The 18,722-nt window shown below is 38.7% G+C and overlaps 1 protein-coding gene across 3 annotated transcripts; it reads left to right on the forward strand.

Moving 5' to 3' along the window:
* The first annotated feature begins 7 nt into the window (after positions 1-7).
* Positions 8-14,718, forward strand: LOC134619515 (kelch-like protein 12). 3 transcript variants are annotated; one of them, XM_063465359.1, is made up of 13 exons: positions 8-493; positions 2,468-2,694; positions 2,869-3,022; positions 4,184-4,401; positions 5,540-5,581; positions 5,720-5,869; positions 5,985-6,099; positions 6,185-6,291; positions 7,122-7,317; positions 7,439-7,597; positions 9,831-9,929; positions 10,798-10,984; positions 13,718-14,718. In XM_063465359.1, exons 1-13 carry the CDS (start codon positions 436-438, stop codon positions 13,842-13,844), a joined length of 1,839 nt encoding a protein of 612 aa, XP_063321429.1. In that variant the 5' UTR covers positions 8-435; the 3' UTR covers positions 13,845-14,718. The 3 variants fall into 3 exon arrangements, with proteins under 3 accessions (XP_063321429.1, XP_063321431.1, XP_063321430.1); XM_063465361.1 differs by having other exon boundaries at positions 8-288; XM_063465360.1 differs by lacking the exon at positions 5,540-5,581.
* Positions 14,719-18,722: the final 4,004 nt, after the last annotated feature.

Genomic DNA, 18,722 nt, shown 5'->3' on the forward strand with positions numbered 1-18,722 from the left:
AGTCGCTCCTCTGCTGCTGCTACTGTGACCTGCTGCAGTTTAGTCAACGAGATATTATAGCTGGATAAAAATCCCATCGGGATTTAATATGATGCCGTTCCGATATATGTGTCCTCACGGTGGCTGTGCATAGAGTGACCCGGCAGAGGTCGTCATGGAGTAGCTGTAGTTGAGGGGCTTTGTTAAAGGCAGTGCGACTGGGAGCAAAGAACTGGGACAGGGAGACTTTGGTGCTACTAACGTTAGCTAGCCGAGCAACTTAGCTAGACGTTTTTACTGCTGCGACAGGTATTATTATAAGTTGTTTTGTGTGTGTGTGTCGCTCCATGTGTTGTCTTCTTCTGGCCGTCAGCTCACTTTATATTGCTGTGTTTTCGTAGTTGTTATTGTTAGCGTTGGCGTTAGCCGTCAGCTGTCGTTGGCTGCTGCTAGCTAATGTGTAGCTATAGTTATTGCCTCCCAGTGGTGGAAAAAGTATTCCGATCTTTTAACGGTAAGTTGTATTTGCAAGACTGTAGTGGAAAAATATTCCAAAAATGTAAAGTCTGGAAAGTAAAAAAACACATATTGCTCTTATTTGACTAGCATTATTAAATATGTTTTTTTTTATTCATAGAAATAACTGATCATTTAAGCCTTTCTACAAGAAGTAGAGTTATGAGAAAAGTATTTGCCCCCTTTCTGAGTTGTTATTTTTTCATTTTTGAAATCTTCAAAGAACTTTTAAAATTAGGCAAATAAGTAATACAAAATGCAGTTTTAAATGATGATTTATTTTATTTATGGCGTAAAGATATCCAAACCTGTGTGGACAAAAGTAATTGCCCTCTACAACCTTGATAACTTGTTATACCACCCTTGGAAGGATGAACCGCAGTGAAGTCTTTGTGATAACTGGGAATGAGTCTTTCACATGTGGAGAAAATCTGGCCCACTCTTCTTTGCAGAATGATTTTAATACAGCCACATTAGAAGGTTTTCAAGTATGAGCGACCAGTTTAAGGTCATGCCAAAGCATCTTAATCTGGTTTCAGTCCAAAATTTGAGTAGGCCGGTCCAAAATCTTATTTTTTTGAGCCGTTAAGAGGCAGACTTGTTAATGTGTTTCAGATCCTGCTGCATAACTCATGTTATGCACCAAATTATGCTTGAGCTCCATGGGGCAAACTGATGACTTCACATTGTTCTTCAGGATTTTCTGGTAGAGAGCAGAATTCATTGTTCTATGAATTACAGCAAGAAGCCCTGGACCATCACACTACCACCACCGTGTTTCATTGTTGGCATGATGTTCTTTTTGTGAAATGCTATGTTAGTCTTACATCAGATGTAAAAGGACACAAACCTTCCAAAGGTTCAACTTTAGTCCTCAGAGTATTTTTTTTTTTCAAAAGTTCTGGGGTTTATTTAGATGTTCTTTGGCAAATGTGAGACATGCCTAAGACCTCCTGGATCAATCATTGATGGGCTTTTGGCCAGCCTACCAAAATTACTCCACTCTGGTGAATGTTCACCACTGTTCCAAGTTTTCTACATTTGTGGTTAGTGGCTCTCACCGTGGTTCACCGGAGTCCCAAAGTCTTAGAAATGGACGTCAGTGACTTTGGTTCACATCTGTTTTGATCATGGCATAATATGTTGGTTTTTGAGGCCTTTTGGCCTACTTTACTTTGTCAGGCAGGTTACTCTTGTAATTTCTTGATTCAGTAGGTGTGGCAGTAATCAGACCAAAGTGTGGCAAGTGAAATTGAACTCAGATTTCCAAAAATGTGGTTAGTTGGAGTTAATTCATGATTTAACAAGGGTAACAATTCAGTTTTTACACAGGGCCAGGTAGAATTGGATAGCTCCCCCCCCCCCCTTAATAAATCAAGTAATTGTTTGCAAGAAATAGATCCAGAAGTCGGGCAAATACAGCACTATAAATACTATAGTGCTTCTATGATAGTCAGTATTTTCTCTCCATTGCTGTCCTATAAGCAGAATAAATTATGCTATTTCTTGTCCTTGCCAAGAAAAAACATTGTAGAAATAATACACAATACAAAGTGTATATATATATATATATATATATATATATATATATATATATATATATATATATATATATATATATATATAGTAAGTATTATATAATGTAAAAGTTAATATAAAATGGGTTTTTTTCATGTACATTTTCATTAGCAGTTGAGGGTTTTTTTTGTTTGTTTGTCTTTTATAAAATGTTGTAAAAAGGGTGTAAAATAGTGAATCTGTTATCATTTCCCACAAAGTGTCACAAACTTATCTTGTGAATAGCCAGCAGTTCAACCCAACTGACAAATTACTGACAGACACACACACTGACTAGCTGCATGACTTGCTTGTACAGTATATAAAAATGTGTCCTTGTGGCGTGCTTTTATGCTTACTGTGGAATACCTTTCTTCCCAAAGGATGTTTTCAAAATAGACTGTCTTTTTTCCAGATTCATTTAGTAGTTTGAGATCCGTAAGGGATTCTCAAAGCAGCATGGCTCCCAAAGACATCATGACCAATTCCCATGCCAAATCCATCCTCAATGCAATGAACTCACTTCGCAAGAGCAACACACTCTGCGACATCACTCTGAGGGTGGAGAACACTGATTTTCCAGCTCACCGAATCGTCTTGGCTGCCTGCAGTGACTATTTTTGTGCCATGTTCACTAGCGAGGTAATAATGTTTGAAAAATAGATGCCCCAGTTACATTCCTGATGCACTCTTTTATGCTGTTTTTTTTCTTTGTTGGCCTTTCTGGGTGTCTTAAGGTGGTGTTACATTTGCCTAAAATGCAGGATGATTCTCAAAAGTAATCCTTCAAATAAATGTGTTGTTGTGGCTCTGTAGCTTGCAGAAAAGGGGAAATCTTTTGTCGACATTCAGGGGCTCACGGCATCCACTATGGAGATCTTGTTGGACTTTGTCTACACAGAGACTGTGCTCGTCACGGTGGAGAACGTACAAGAGCTGCTCCCTGCAGCGTGTTTGCTACAGCTCAAAGGTAAGTTCAGAGCTGTACCTTGATTTAAAAAGTTTCTAATAATTGTCCCTGGTTTTGACATTGTCTTCAGAAGCTTCTGTGTTTTGAGCTTTTATAACTTTGTTTAACATGTTAATATAACATAATATAATTATGTCTGTTTACCACGGTCTGCTGATAAGAATTAGTGTGTATGGGTAAATGTGGCATATTTACAGTGTTCATGTTAATTAAAGTGCAGTGTTATGATTAAAGAATATAAACATAATGATTAAAGAGTTTGCTTAAGCCATCTTTTCTCATGACTGTAACCCCAGATCTTGAAACGTCTTATTCAGTGTCCTCAAAAATACATTTTACCAGGTATTACAAAGTTTGAATTGTTTCCCTTTTGCCTCTTGCAGGCAGTAATGTATTAGTTTTAGCATGATTTAGGTCAGTTTATGTGTCTATCCAGTAGAATAAACTGGGTTGTTGTAATGTTGGATTTTGGAGTTTTAGTAAGCAGGCCTGTTGAAATAAGTCACTTTCGCAAACGTTAGTAACTGGAAAACTCATCCAGTTACAGATTTAAATGGATCGTCTTTAATTCCTCAATCCATTCATGCAACAACGTAAGGGCTTAATTTGAACCCCAGTTACGGCAGTGTAATCAATCAGTCATCCAGTGTTGTATTCAGTATTCATACCTTGTATGGCACCTGGAAAAATCCATGCATCCATCCATCTTCTGCCAGGATGAGTGGGCAGCAGTCTAAGCAGGAGAGCCCAGACCTCCCGCTCCCTGGCCGCCTCATCCAGCTCATCTTAGTGGACCCCATATAATCTTATATAAAAAATGTAAAACAAAAAAATGACAGCGAATGTTGCAAAAATATATATTTTTGTAGAGAGTGTTCATGAGTCTGTTTGTAATATTAATCATATCATCCAGAATTATTATAGTCTGCTGGGAACCGCAGAAAATGTGACGTAATAATTATTTTTAGGCTTAATCATCAATTTAAAATTCTACTTTCTAATTTGGTTGGTGTGATAGTGAAACGTTTATTAAACAGTGGCACTATTCCATTAAAATGCCTTCTGCGTTTCCAAATTAAAAGAGAATTACATGCTGGTTTTTGAAAGAGTTAAGGCTACAAATGGTGCATGTGTGTACAAACCTATCTCCCTCTTCCCTAGGGGTGAAAAGAGCGTGTTGTGATTTTTTGGAGAGCCAACTCGATCCTTCCAACTGTCTGGGCATTCGAGACTTTGCAGAGACGCACAACTGCCTTGACCTGATGCAGGCCGCTGAGCTCTTCTCCCAGAAGCATTTCTCCGAGGTGGTTCAGCATGAGGAGTTCATGCTGCTGAGCCAGACAGAAGTGGAAAAGCTAATAAAATGTGACGAAATTCAGGTAGGAAAACTGCATGCAGGGAGGCTTGCTTCTCTTTAAAGATCTTTTTAAATGTGCTGTGAATGCTGCTTTGTGTTTTGTTGCTGGATGATGTGAAATTTGTAACTCCAAGCACCTGAAAGTTGCCTGTTAACTTTTTTGTCTGCACGAGAGTTGGTGTTATAGTTTTCTATTTTCTAATTGGTTTTGATTGACTTTTTGTTTTTAATTCAGTTCCCTTTCACTTACTTTCCAGAGTGGCTTTATTAGTTTCTTTTTAGTTTCTGTAGTTTGAAAATATTTAGTTTCAGTTTCCTTGGTTAGTATGAGTTATATGGAGGATATTTATCAGGGGGAAGATTTAGGGAAATCCACACAGGCATTGCAGTTCAAACATGACTTTTTGTGAAGGCTGTTGCCTCACAGTCACATAGACATTGTATATCTACAAATGCACTAAAGCCTCATCAGACAGTTTATATATATTTTACTAAAATAAACTAAAATGAAGACATTTCCACTTTATTTTTATTTTATTTTTCACAAAGTTTTATTTCAGTTAACTAAAATCTTTTATCACAACTAGTTCTAGTTTGTAGTTGAGTTCTAGTTAAGTGTAATAACTTTAGTCTGCAGTACTACTGAAATAGTTAAATTTCAGTCTAAGATCCCTGAAACAAATAGTTGATTTAATGCAAATTGAGCTTGACTTTCACAGCTTCTATAATGTCTGTCAACAATCTAAGCGCCAAAAATGAAAAGCAAGTATAAACCTGCTACAGAATCAGTCTGCGACCTCCCCCCTCAACAACCCAACCACCCAAGTTCCAGTCAGTGTTGTGGATTGACCTGACAATGAAATTGCAGAGAAGTGAATCTGATTTAAGTTTGGCTTTGTGCTCAGGAAATTCCTGTTTCCCAACCACATACCCCGCTTTGTGAAAACATAGTTATTATCACATGATGATTTATAGATCACAAGTTCTGTCAAATTGTCTTTCCTGTCATATTTGTTGTTTTTAAAATAAAACCAGACCATACATGTAAATTGTAGTCACGCATAATTTGCCTTCAGTTAAAGTTTTCTGTCATCTTTGAGGATTTGAAGTTTATTTTAGCAGACTGCGCTGTTTCACCTTTGTACATTTTGTCTTTGCAGTTGCAGAAGTCTCTTGAATTGTTGCCACTAGTCTTGCCACAAGTAATTACATTTATTGAAAAAAAGCTTGCATCAAAAATCAGTCTTGTGCAATAGTTCAATTGCAGCTGTTTGCAAATCCTTCAGTGTTGTGTAGATTTACTGTCAGGTGTTATTACTGTATATGTTGTCGGTATGCAGGTGGACTCGGAGGAGCCTGTATTCGAGGCCGTGTTAAATTGGGTCAAACACAACCGCAAAGAGCGGGAACCCTACCTGCCAGACATGCTTGAGTTTGTTCGGATGCCGCTGCTGACCCCGCGCTACATTACAGATGTCATTGATACTGAGGTGAGCCAGGCGACGCTTTGTGGGTTGTTGTGTAATCACATGCCAAGCCTCCTATGAAAGATTTTTCTGTCAAGTTTTATCACACCGTAATTAAGCAAGTTTTTACTCGTCTTAGCCTCTCATTCGGTGTAGCCTGCCATGTCGAGACCTTGTTGACGAAGCCAAGAAATTCCACTTAAGACCGGAGCTGAGGAGTGAGATGCAAGGCCCACGCACACAAGCCAGATTAGGTAGGAATCCAGTTTTTAACTGCACTTTAGCTAAATACTTGTCTTGTAGACAGAAGCTTTGTAAAATACGTTATTTTCTTTTAAGGTGCCAAAGAAGTCCTGCTGGTTATCGGTGGGTTTGGCAGCCAGCAGTCACCAATAGACATAGTTGAAAAATATGATCCCAAAACTCAAGAGTGGAGCTTTCTGCCTGTAAGTATTAATTTGATGCATGTATTTGGCTGTTGAACCAGGGGTGTCAAACATGCAGTGCAAAGTGTGAAAATGTTATTGAACTCATAAATTGCTTCCAATTTGTCAATGAAATGCAAGGTTTTTCATGATGCCCACATTACACAAGAAATGGACAGAAAATTAAAAGTGAAGTTGTTTGAATCATGAACACATGAAATCCTCTTCAGAAACGAAAACTGTACAGCTTTGATCTGTAAAGTGAAATATTGTTGAAATAGATTTTTATTAAGGCATCTCAGGCTTTTCAGCGCCTGTTTTGTAAATCAATAGCTTAATAAAGAATAAAAAATAACCTTTAAAATTAAAATGACTTCTACAGAATACAGTATTTGCTAATGGCTGGTAAATTTGTGAGGGTGTAGGGTTAAAGGTTGTCTTTTACTCAGGCTTCTGCTTTCAGCTTTCTCAAATCTCAAAATGGCAAAAGTTGTTCTAAAAGCAAGTTTGAACACCTCTTTTTTTTGCAGTTATTGTGAAGAATTATCTAAATTTACTTTAATTATAGTGATAACAAGTATAGTGAAAAGCAGCTCAGCTTAAAGAGTTTCCTGTCTTTCCCCAAACATAGGATTTTGTAAAGCTTTTTCCCTGGAAGATAGATTTCTACTATCATCTTTGCTTTAAAAAGAATTCTAATCGATTTCAGTTCACGTGTCTTTTGCTCTGGCTTTGGTTCATGTCTGCAGAGTTGATTTCTTTTTAGTTATAATGCAGTGCCCACTGTAGATTAAATTAGACTGTATGTGGCCCATGAACTCAAATGAGTTTGACACTTGTGTCTTAAACAGAATATTGCACGGAAACGGCGTTACGTGGCCACAGTTTCTTTGCACGATCGAGTCTATGTGATCGGGGGCTATGACGGCCGGTCGCGGCTCAGCTCCGTGGAGTGCCTGGACTACACAGCGGATGAGGACGGTGTTTGGTACACCGTCGCCACCATGAATGTTCGGCGAGGCCTTGCTGGAGCTACAACACTTGGAGGTCAGAGACATTCTGTGCTCAGTGATCTTAGTCCCTTCTCTGAAGTCACCTGTGATTTTCTTTGTTCATCTCCATTTTTCATGTTTAACGAGAGAGCTGTGGTGTTATTGGCTCTTGACAGATATGATCTATGTTGCTGGTGGCTTCGATGGCAGTCGGCGTCATACCAGCATGGAGCGATATGATCCAAACATCGACCAGTGGAGCATGCTGGGTGATATGCAGACTGCTAGAGAAGGAGCTGGTTTGGTGGTGGCCAGCGGGCTTATATACTGTCTAGGTATGAAGACAAAAATACACTGTCATCAAAATTTGATTATCACATGGACCCAAATATTAACCTGAAAACCAGCATAGACTGTATATAAAAGGTGGACATAGACCTATAACCCTTGACTGTTTCATCCATCAACATCTGGATGTTTTCATATCGTAATGATTCATGAAAAGCATTACGAAAATCAGCGTGGTCATTGATTTCAGTGACTGCAGTGGGGTGCAAACACTGGGGGCTACAGGCAAAGCACAGATTTGTTTTTCATTTGTTCAGCTTTTGCTCCAATGTACAGTCATGTGTTTCTGACATCTAATGAGCCTTCAAACTCTCTTATCTGATACTTAAAACATGGTTTTCTTGATTGTATTTTATCATTATGTGAAGTAGGGAACCTTTCACAAAAGCAGTCCCTGGTTTATATTTGTTGTGTTTTGCCTTTTCCTTTTTTTTTTTTTCTTTAAAATCTTATTAAACAATCAGTGCGTTTTATTTTCAAATTTGCAAAATTCAAGGGGCACCCTATGCTCAGATTTCCCCTAAGCAGAAGTTTTCCATGTTGTGATGACTGAGTACCAATCTAAGTAGTCACTATGACTGAAAATGCACACGTCAAACTATTATGGCTAGTGCTGTGTCACTGAGGATGGTGGAGTTTTTGTTGTTGGTTTTGTACAGTTAATTCTTCTTTTTCATCCATTTACTTTCTTCTGATTTTTATTTTCATTGACTGGAAAATTTAGCAAGCCTTTATAGGTGGAACAGAAGAGTTGGAAATGCTGGGTGTTGATTTGCGCTGAAGCTACAGGTCACCAGTGTGTAGCTCTGCGTATTTGATTTAGAAGGTTTTCACATCAGATGCTCTTCCTGACGCAACTCTCCCAGAGATTTGTCTCTCCTCTTGGTCTCAGCTAAAGTCATAACACCTACATTTCATTGATCTTTTTGACTCTAGCGAAGATGGTATTCTAAGAACACACGTTGTATTCTTTAAGACTTGAAGCTAGCAATTGAGACCATAAACTCATCAAGAAAGGGTAGACTGGGGTCAGAGATCACTTGAGTAGTAGACATTTGTTTTTGCAACCAGAGAAGTCGCTCGATTAGAAAGAATACATGTTTAAGGCACTTTCACATTGGCTTAGTTTTTCGAATCATGAAGCTACTACCATTTTATACATACAGTGTGTGATTATAAGACTAATTCTCACCCTCCTTTCCTCTTATTTATAACAATGAAAGCATGAAGTAAAACCATTTTAACATAGTCAGTTGTTCTGAAACACTCTACCATCAGTTTCGTGGAAGCTGTCTTCATTTTCTCCAGCAATAACCATTTCACAGGCGTGTCTTTTAGAGCTCCTCTTCATTTATGACAGTAGTAATTCTTGGCTGCTCGACTAAAGAGTTTATCCACAGTCGGTTTCCCTCAGAAGATGTCAGGAGGCAGTTTGTACTCAGTCATTGGACTCCTCTCAAAAACTCCTACAGGATAAATTACTTTGATAGCTGACTAACACTGACAGACACATTAAGGCTACAAGCAACCCACAATGCAATGAGAACTCCATGTTTTCCAGTACAGGCAAATATAAAAACTGAGTTATCATTTCATCTTTGTTTTGTGTCAAGAAAACTATGTTAATGTGTCTTTTTTCTGGCAGGTTTTTCAGTTAATCATGTGGTTTATAACATTTTAAAAATTAGGGAGAGTATGCATAGCCATAACATTAGCGTTTTAGTTAAGATTTCTTTAGAAAGCAGCTTATATTCTCCTTCTGACCTCAAAGGTAATCTCTGCTTTAGCTCATAAAATAAACCAAAAAGATTTTTACGTCATATACAAGGTGCACGTAGCTTCTGGGTCTGAAAAGTGAAACCTATCCCTGATTCCCTTTAGAAAGAAATTAGATTTTACCGTAGTGAATGGAAAAATGGACCTCAGCTTTCCTGATGTGTGTCCTCAGTCAGTCTTTATGTTTGCATGTGCATGCAAAACAGCATAATGTTTGTTAGGATGACAAAGCAGAAGGTGCTTTTGAGTGGGCCTGTCAAGTTGCTACAAAATGAGCGTTTTAAAAAGTTAAGATAGCAAGTGCCAAAACGCTCAGCTTGAGTCTTCACAATAAAGAATTTACAAGCCAGTGGGAGACATCACAGTCTTTAGTTAGAACTCGGTTGAACAGCAGCATAAACAAGCTCATCATGATTAGTTTTCTGACCATCCATTTCTTGACAGGTGGCTATGATGGGCTAAACATCCTGAATTCGGTGGAGCGGTATGACCCACACACAGGCCACTGGACTAGTGTCACACCCATGGCCACCAAACGGTCAGGTAGGTAAGAAAACAAATGGAATAAAACATTAGGGATGCGCCAATCAATCTTTTTTCCAGTTTGGATACATTACCGATGGCTTGGTTTTGACTTTCTGCTGACATCGAGTACCAATCCACTGCAAGTTATTGTCTTCTAATTTCGACTGCTCCCTTGTTTTGGGTTCCCACGGTAGATCATCTTCCTCCATCTCACCTATCCCTAGCATCCTCCTCTGTCACACCAACCCTCTGCACGTCCTCCTCACTACACCCATTAACCCCCTCTGTGGGCTTTTTTTCCTCCTGCTTGGCAGCTCCATATTCAACATCCTTTGTCATGTGTATCCATTATCCCTTCTCTGCACATGCCCATGGATTGGTATTTATTTAAAAATAAAACATAAACAGGGACCATGTTATTTGTCTCATTTGTAAAATTATTTATTTAATATTTCTAAAAGCTTCCAATCAAATGTTAATCTAAACTTAAAGACAGTGAAAGTGATTGAGCAAGAGATGCTGGTTTTAAAAGGTTTTTTTGTGTTTCAGTCATGTTAACAGACTTGACCACAGTGTGCTGCTGACTATAAAAAAAAAAAAAAAACAGCAAAAATTTGAAGTTCAGGCATATAACAAGAAGCTGTTGGCGTGGGAAGCACGCATCTCCTCCAGACAGCTGACCTTTTGCTGTTTCCTTGATGCTTTGTTAGCTCTCCCATTCACACTGCTGCTGATGCATGGTGTAGTAAACACAGAACATCATACATAAAATGGGCCACTGTCACAGATACTCAGTACAACTTTTTGAGCTATGGTCACACTGATATCTGATCCAAATTCCTGCGAGCTGTGCTGCTGTCTGTTGACGCCTTCCTGCTGTTTCCAGGGGCCGGTGTGGCTTTGCTCAATGACCACATTTATGTAGTGGGAGGGTTTGATGGTGTTTCACACCTTGACTCCGTCGAAGTCTACAACATCAGAACAGACTACTGGACCACTGTAGCCAGTATGACGACTCCTCGGTGTTACGTAGGAGCCACCGTTCTCCGAGGGCGACTCTACGCCATCGCCGGGTAAGAAAGAGTTCCATTGCTGTGGTAATAGTCCTAAAGGGGTTTTACTTAATACAGTGCTCACATATGATATGAATATTGGCAGGCTTTTGGGTTATTGTGCCTTCTTTCCATGTAGACTATGAAGTGAAACCAGTTTCAATACATTATCGTTATTCTCATAGTATAAATGCTTTCTGAAGAAACGGTCTGTCAAGTCTACTGACTGCCTTTTGTCCCAGTGATAACACGAGGAATCCCTTCACGCTGTGTGGAGAAACACAAGTAGAGAATGTAGCACTAAAAAAACGACTTTTGAGCACTCAGGCTTCGACTGACCCTCAGAATGTATTTTTACAGAGATTATGGGTTTTTTCCTGATTTTACTCAGCATAGAGCAGCTGGTGTACAGAAAGAATGTCCCATAGCTCCCTGCATACAGTGCGCACATTAATAGTAAAGAATAGATCACATATGTATTTTCAACAAGTCTGCACACAGACATAAGAATTTTAATGATTGTATAAAGGAAATGTTTTTTAACGTGAATGCATAATGTAATCCCACCATATTCCATTTATCTTGGGTCAGACCCCAGTTTATTATAGTTACTGAAACAATACCACATCCTCGGAAAAATAATTAAAATTAAAACATGCTTTAGTTTTAGTATATTTGTTCAAAAATGTAAGCACAACAAACATTAGGAGGACATTATGTTTACTCAAACTGGAGTGCCCACATGGTTGTGAGCCATGTGTTTGTATTGTAATACAGGTTCTGACCTTCTTGAGTCATGCTCATGACGAATACTCCCGGAACAGAAAAACTAAACTGACACTTAAACTAAACATTTTCAAACCGTAAAAGCTCAACTCAAAACAAGCACGCCGACTCTGGAAACGAAGTGAAAGTAAACTGAACTGAAAAGAAAACGGTAAAGCTGAACAAAAATGTGAACTAATACAAACTGAGGTTGAGATCACCTTAGCGGGTTCAGCCTGGTCATTCATTTCAGTGACTGCAGTGGAGATGCAAACACTGGAAGCTACGGGCAAAGCACACAGATTTGTTTATTTTTTCATTTGTTCATTTTTTTCTGCAATGCACATTCGTGTTTCATAGTACATTAACAGTAGTTTCTTGACATCTAATGAACCTTCAAACTCGCTCATCTGATACTTAAAAACATTGTTTCCTTGATTGTATTTTCTAAAGTAACACAACTTTCACCAAAGCAGTCCCTGCTTTGTCTTTGTTGTGTTTTGCCTTTTCCTTTTTTTTCTTCCCTTCTAGCATTTCAGTCTAATTAAAATCTTCTTCTTAAACATTCAGTGCATTTCATTTTCAGAATTCCCCAAAGTGACAAAGCCCAAACTGTTTATCAAAACCACACATGAGCATGGCATCTGTAAGTGGTTTAAATTCAGAGCAATTTGAGCTACAGGGACAACTCATAAATTAGCGCTAACACTCTTAGGTAAGGTGTCCTAATCATGATGCTAAAGATGACCTATGATACATTTCCTTATTTTCTGTCATATCTACATATGACACTTAATAACAGGGCAGGGGAAGGAAACTAATCTGGGTTGTTCAGACAGATGAACTAACTGACTGCACAAAGCCCCAGGATTAGATAAATAATGGTGAACTGTGACACATACGAAGCTATTTCAGTATATTCCATATATACAGAGCTGAAAATAAGGATGGTGGCTCCTCATAAAATAGGCTGATTTTATCTTTGCATTCATGTTGTTAGCAGACAAATTATTGTGGTCAGAAGTTTACATACACTGACCATGGGCATGAAAGTCATGCAATGTCAAACGAGACAAAGATTGAGCTATTTGACCACAATGACAAGAAGCATGTTTGGAGGAGTAAAGAGGCATTCACACCAAAAGAACACTGTACATGCTGCCAAGCATGGTGGTGGTAGCATCATGCTCTGAGGCTTTTATTTGCCAGTGGTGCTGGTAAATTGCACAAAGTGGATTAAATTCTTTAACTTCACCTGAAATCAATACCTAGACAGTTGAAACTTGGAAACAACTGGGGGCTCTAACAGGACAATGAGCCCAAACCCTAACGTCAACCATATTGAAAATTTGTGGACGTGGCTTAAAAGCCAAGCCTACTGCCACAAAACCAACTAATTTAAATAAATTCTGTGAAGAAGACGAGTGATTAAATATCCACCCAGAATTATGCCAGAAGCTTATTGATGGCCACCAAGAGCTGGTTGAAGTGCAACTTGCTAATAGATATTTAATCAAATATTAGTACATATATTTGAGCCTCCATGTTTACTTTTAGCCCTGTAAGGACCCTGATTAGAGAAAATTAAAAAAAACCAAAAAAACTTGTGCACCCAAATTTTGTTATTATAGTCATTAAAGATGTATGCTATACAATAATTCCACCATGAAAAAGAACCGATAACCAAAATCATTAAAAGCCCCAAATTACCACAACATTCATGCCCACAATGAGTGTATGCAAACTTTTGACTACAACTGTACATTAGTGATATTTGAGCAGCAGTTACTACTGTGTTTTCATATTTGTTCTTCATGGTACTAATGTACGCAGACAGCTGAAGGTGAATTGTCTGATTTAACTTGGAACCGGTACAGCATTCTGCAGCAAGCTTGTCAGACAGTAGTAATGTGATCTTGTTCAGTGGTTTCACTCAGCTCTGTGTTTCCTGCTGTGGTTCAAACTCTCAGTTCCTCTCCATTTCTCCAGATATGACGGGAACTCTCTCCTCAGCAGTATCGAATGTTACGACCCAGTTATCGACTCCTGGGAAGTTGTTACCTCGATGGCGACCCAGCGGTGTGACGCGGGCGTCTGTGTTCTACGAGAAAAGTGACGTTTGCCAAGAACCACAAGAGGAAAAGCAAGCGGGAGGGCAGGCAGCTAAACTGTGCTTAAATGCCTCTAAAACACAGCCGCAAAGGGAGATGTCTGTTCACCAGTATGCAAATAGATACCCTCAAAAGATTATGAAGCGCAACAGTTTGAGCCGCCTCCTCCAAAGGACGGTTAACCCTCCGCGAGTCGGACCGTGCTACAGAGATTCAGCTTCACCGTGGTAGACTTCACCTCAAAAGAGGCCTCCAAGGAGCCCATCAGGACATGCATGACTCTCTTCTGTGGTACTTGTGTCTGTCGTTACCTGTGAGATTATTTTTTCAGTTTGTCTTCAAAGTGCAATATATTTCTACTCATGATAAGAAAACAAAATACAGTGGAGCAGATTCAGGCTCCAGTTGCTGCTATATGCCTTATGACATTGGCCTACATCAAGCGGTGAGCATCCATGTTGCCTCCCATTTGACTTTGATGATCGTTGCCCTACATTAGCTTGTTATCGGGTGAACTCATTTGGCATTTGCAACGTCGTTAATGAGTCAGTAATTCAACCCCTACCCGTAAACAGTGCTTTTTAATTAAAATAACTTTAATATGTTTCATACATATTCTCTCTCTCTCTCTCTCTCTCTCTCTCTCTCTCTCTCTCTCTCTCTCAGAAGATATATTTAGAGATGTTTTTGTTTTAGAAAATGACTGATTTGTACCCATTGGTTCTTGATTCATTTGTTCCTCGATTTGGCAACTTTGAAAATTCAAGTATGAGGTGCTTGTGATTTATTTTTCTTTCCTCAGAGTATAGATTTGGATGTAAATGTATGATACACTCCTAACATCACTGTTGCCTGGGAAGTAAATAAACACAATGAGAACCAGTTAAGATTATCTGTGATACATCTGAACCACCTGTTGACAGGGAAGACAAATTTGCTGAGGAAGGTTCATGACTTAATGTGAGCCACAGTGAAATCTTCTAAATCAGCGGTCCCCAACCTTTTTTTGCGCCACGGACCGGTTTATGTCCGACAATATTTTCACGGACCGACCTTTAAGGTGTTGCGGATAAATACAACAAAATAAAACCAGCACCGGTACCAAAAAAAATATTTATTCATAACACATGGGGAAAGACCCAAGGAAAGCAGGTTAACGATAAAAACGTTAAAAAAATAATGATAAAAACCCTGAAAACCATGAATATCACACCCGAGCCTCAACTCTTGCAGTCCGGCACCAAACAACTCATGGACCGGTACTAGTACCCCAACCGTCCGTGGCCCGGGGATTGGGGACCGCTGTTCTATAAATACTGAGAAGATTATTTGCTTCCTTTATTACCGCCTTTAGAAGAGGATACATTGGACCCTTCTTTATAAAAGGAAAAGCGATGATGCCATTCCACAGCTCATAAAAGTGCACCATCTGTCATTGTTCAAAAAATCTGTGATTTTTTTTATACCCCACTATCACATGTAAAGCTTCACAGAGATTCACGGGCATAGAAACAGATTTGGTAAATGGACTGGTTCTTATATATAGCGCTTTTCTACTCTATCTGAGCACTCAAAGTGCTTTACAAAACTTGTTCATTCACTTTTCTAAGTTTTTAGTGCTGTCTAACTAACATTCATACACACATTCACACTGATGGATGCATCGGAGAGCAACCTGGTTAGTATCTTGCCCAAGGATATTTGGCATGCAGACTGGAGCAGCCTAGGATCGAACCACCAACCTTCTGGTTAGTAGGTGACTTGCTCTACCTCCTGAGCTACAGCCACCCCGGATTTAAAACCTATCAACTGACAGGTGGCACAGATTACATAAATTAGGAATGCTTTTTCCATTTCACTTCAGACCAATGTTCCCTCTAATTTTTCACGTGTCTGAGCGAACACACAAACTCCCTGAGCGATCCCTTGGACCACTGTGAGCGACATCAGACGTGTGCACTGTGGTCACACCAGCATCTAATCCATCCAAGTTACATGGTTTATTAAAATAATCAAATTACAGCATTTACATTTATGTTAGACTACTTTTAATTAACTGCTTTAGCCCATTTACAATGAAAATGTAAAAAAAATCTAGTCATTGACCTGTGTAGTATGTTAACACTATTGGAAGTAAAAATAACTTGAACTCCAATTTTGAAAATACAACTTTCTTTCTTTTTAAAAAAAAGCTCTGACTTGTATTATGAGTCTGAGTCTGTGGTCTGGGACAGAGTCCTGTAACTCTCTGTCTGCAAAATACAGTATATAATGACCAATGTTGGGCAATTAATTATATAGTTACTTCTTCAAAAAAGTAACTCAGTTTGGCAAACAACAAAGATTTTGCAGCTATTTTTTTAAATGCAGCCAAGGCGTTTTTAAATAAACATTTCAAACTATTTACAGAACAATCAGCTGTTCTGCATCAAATCTGATGCCACACAAATTATTTGTGCCACTCCAAAATATAATTTCTGTCCACTATGAGATAAAGGAGAACAACAGCCTGATACCTGCAGGCCTGACAACAGCAGATGTATCACTCCTGTAACACCTGTAACATTCAGCAGTCGCCTCATTGTTCTGACACACAGAACAAAACTATTGGCTACACTACACACTAACTACACAAGATTTGCGCTAAACGTCTCAAATATCTCACATCTCAAAACACCGCCGTCACTCCTAAAACTTCCTCCTGTTTCTTAACAACTAGATGCCACGTTGCCATATCATTTTTGGATTGGTCGACATGGTACTTTTTTCCACCAATAGGAAAGGGGGAGCGGGGGGTTTGGTTTTTGCTCACAGGCGGAGAGTGCTTTCGAGCGTTTTCCTTATAAAACGCCGTTTTTACCGTTTCTTCCCGCAGTAAATATAAACAACAATAGTATTCAGGAAGAAAACCAAACATTGCAGATATTTTTATCATAACTCTGGTTTTACGTGGCCTATCAACACAATTTAAAAATTGGTATAAAGTCCACACTTTTCCCTTTTTCAATTGTTCCGTCTGTCCTGCTCACATCTCCAATGGTTGTACACGTTGTCATTAACGTGGCTTCACTCCACATCAGCCACGCCGCTTTGCTAAAACACCGGTGTCGGTACATAAGGACGCTGTCATAGCCTGTCAACGACGTTGATTGGCTGCGTATATACGAATGTGAATCGCATTATTGGCTGGACTATGGGATAAGGTGGCATCGTTCTAATCCCATACGGGAGCAGCCAGTCACTTACTGACTAACACTGCAAAACAGAATTGTTAAAGTGTTAATTTTAATTTCAATTCAGGTTAGATTTTATTTTTTTGTGCGCAACACAGATTTTCTTTGCGCAGAGACCGTGCCAGCAGTGCGCAATTGCGCACGTGCGCAGCTTAGAGGGAACATTGCAGACATATTTTAAACTTTCAAACACCTTAAAGCCACAGGTGAGCTGTGAAATTATCATATTATGACTTAATGTCTTAAATTTTTGCCTTACACAAAGAACATAAAATTATATATTTAAAAAATGAATGAGGAATATTTAAATGATCATTAAAGTTCAATAAAATTCTATTTGCACTAGTTCTGTTTTTGCTCTATTGTTGCCTTTGCAATCATTGATTATTCCAACTTAAGTCACAGAAAGCTTTAATAACAACTGGATCATCTCTCTAGCAGGAAGAGAAAATAATGGTTGAGCAAAAAATCTCAATGTGACAAACATTTCATTTCACTTTATAGGCTCTTTATTCATCTGTCTTTAAAAAAGAAGTAATTACTTTTCTAATTAGGTGATGTTTTTCACCTATGGTTCTCTGTTATATGTCTTGTGTGGAACAGCACTGGTTATACACAGTCAACCAATGTCAACGATCTCTGCATTCATTTCATTAAGACACCTAGTGTAACTGAAATCACTGCACAGCACGCTTTTCCAACTCCTTATAAAATCTCCTTAACACCTTTCCCTGACCTCATGGCATTTTCTATCAAAGTTTTGGAAAAATGATTTAGAAAAAGAGGTAGGAGGCAATTTTTAGCTTATCTGGCTGAAGGACTGATGAGCTTATGCAACTGCGAGGCAACATCATATAACCAACAAGAGCGCTCAGAGACCAGCACCTCCCCCCTCCGAAGAGCAAGGTCTATACTAAAACTTTGATGTTTTTATTGCAACATGCTGATGTCTGACCTTTGACCTATGACCTTGAAGCATTACATACTAAATATGTGATGCTTAATGGTGTATTGTATTATCTTTGCCCATATGATTTGAACAGAATTGGCTGAAATCTTTGACCTTTATAAGCTATAAAATATATTTTTAAGATATAAGATTTAAGATTTTGTAAAACTTTATGGCATCATTGTGACGTTATAGGGCATTGTACTAAAATGTGTTGTACAGCTCTCTCCATGCCTTTTCATATGATATATTATTCGATATGGTCTCTTGGAATTGTTTTTCAAGGTCAACCTTGTCCTTGGGCACTAACAATGTAGGTCAAGGCCAAATGCTTAGCCAACCTAGGTACTCATGCCCCCAAGGTGTAGTATATTGTTGTGAAGTTTGAAGACAGTCCTTAAGAAATTATAAGTAATATGATCATTTTTATTCATGTTCACATTTCAAGCTTCTCTTGCAGAGACCCTTTAAAATGTTGAAATATTTGGATTATGTCAACATTAAATGTGCCTCAAATTTCACATTTAGAGGTGAGTGCCAGCTACCAGTATGAGATAAATAAGCGTTTCTTTGAACTGTGAATCATTCACAGTTACTCTACTGGAGTCCAGAATAAAAATATAAAACCAGAAGAAGAGCATAAAAGGATAAAAGGCAGTGAGTGGCACAGCACCAGAGTATTTTAATATGCGGCACTTAAA

This window comes from Pelmatolapia mariae, linkage group LG20 (genome assembly GCF_036321145.2).
Source record: "Pelmatolapia mariae isolate MD_Pm_ZW linkage group LG20, Pm_UMD_F_2, whole genome shotgun sequence".
NCBI lineage: Eukaryota > Metazoa > Chordata > Actinopteri > Cichliformes > Cichlidae > Pelmatolapia > Pelmatolapia mariae.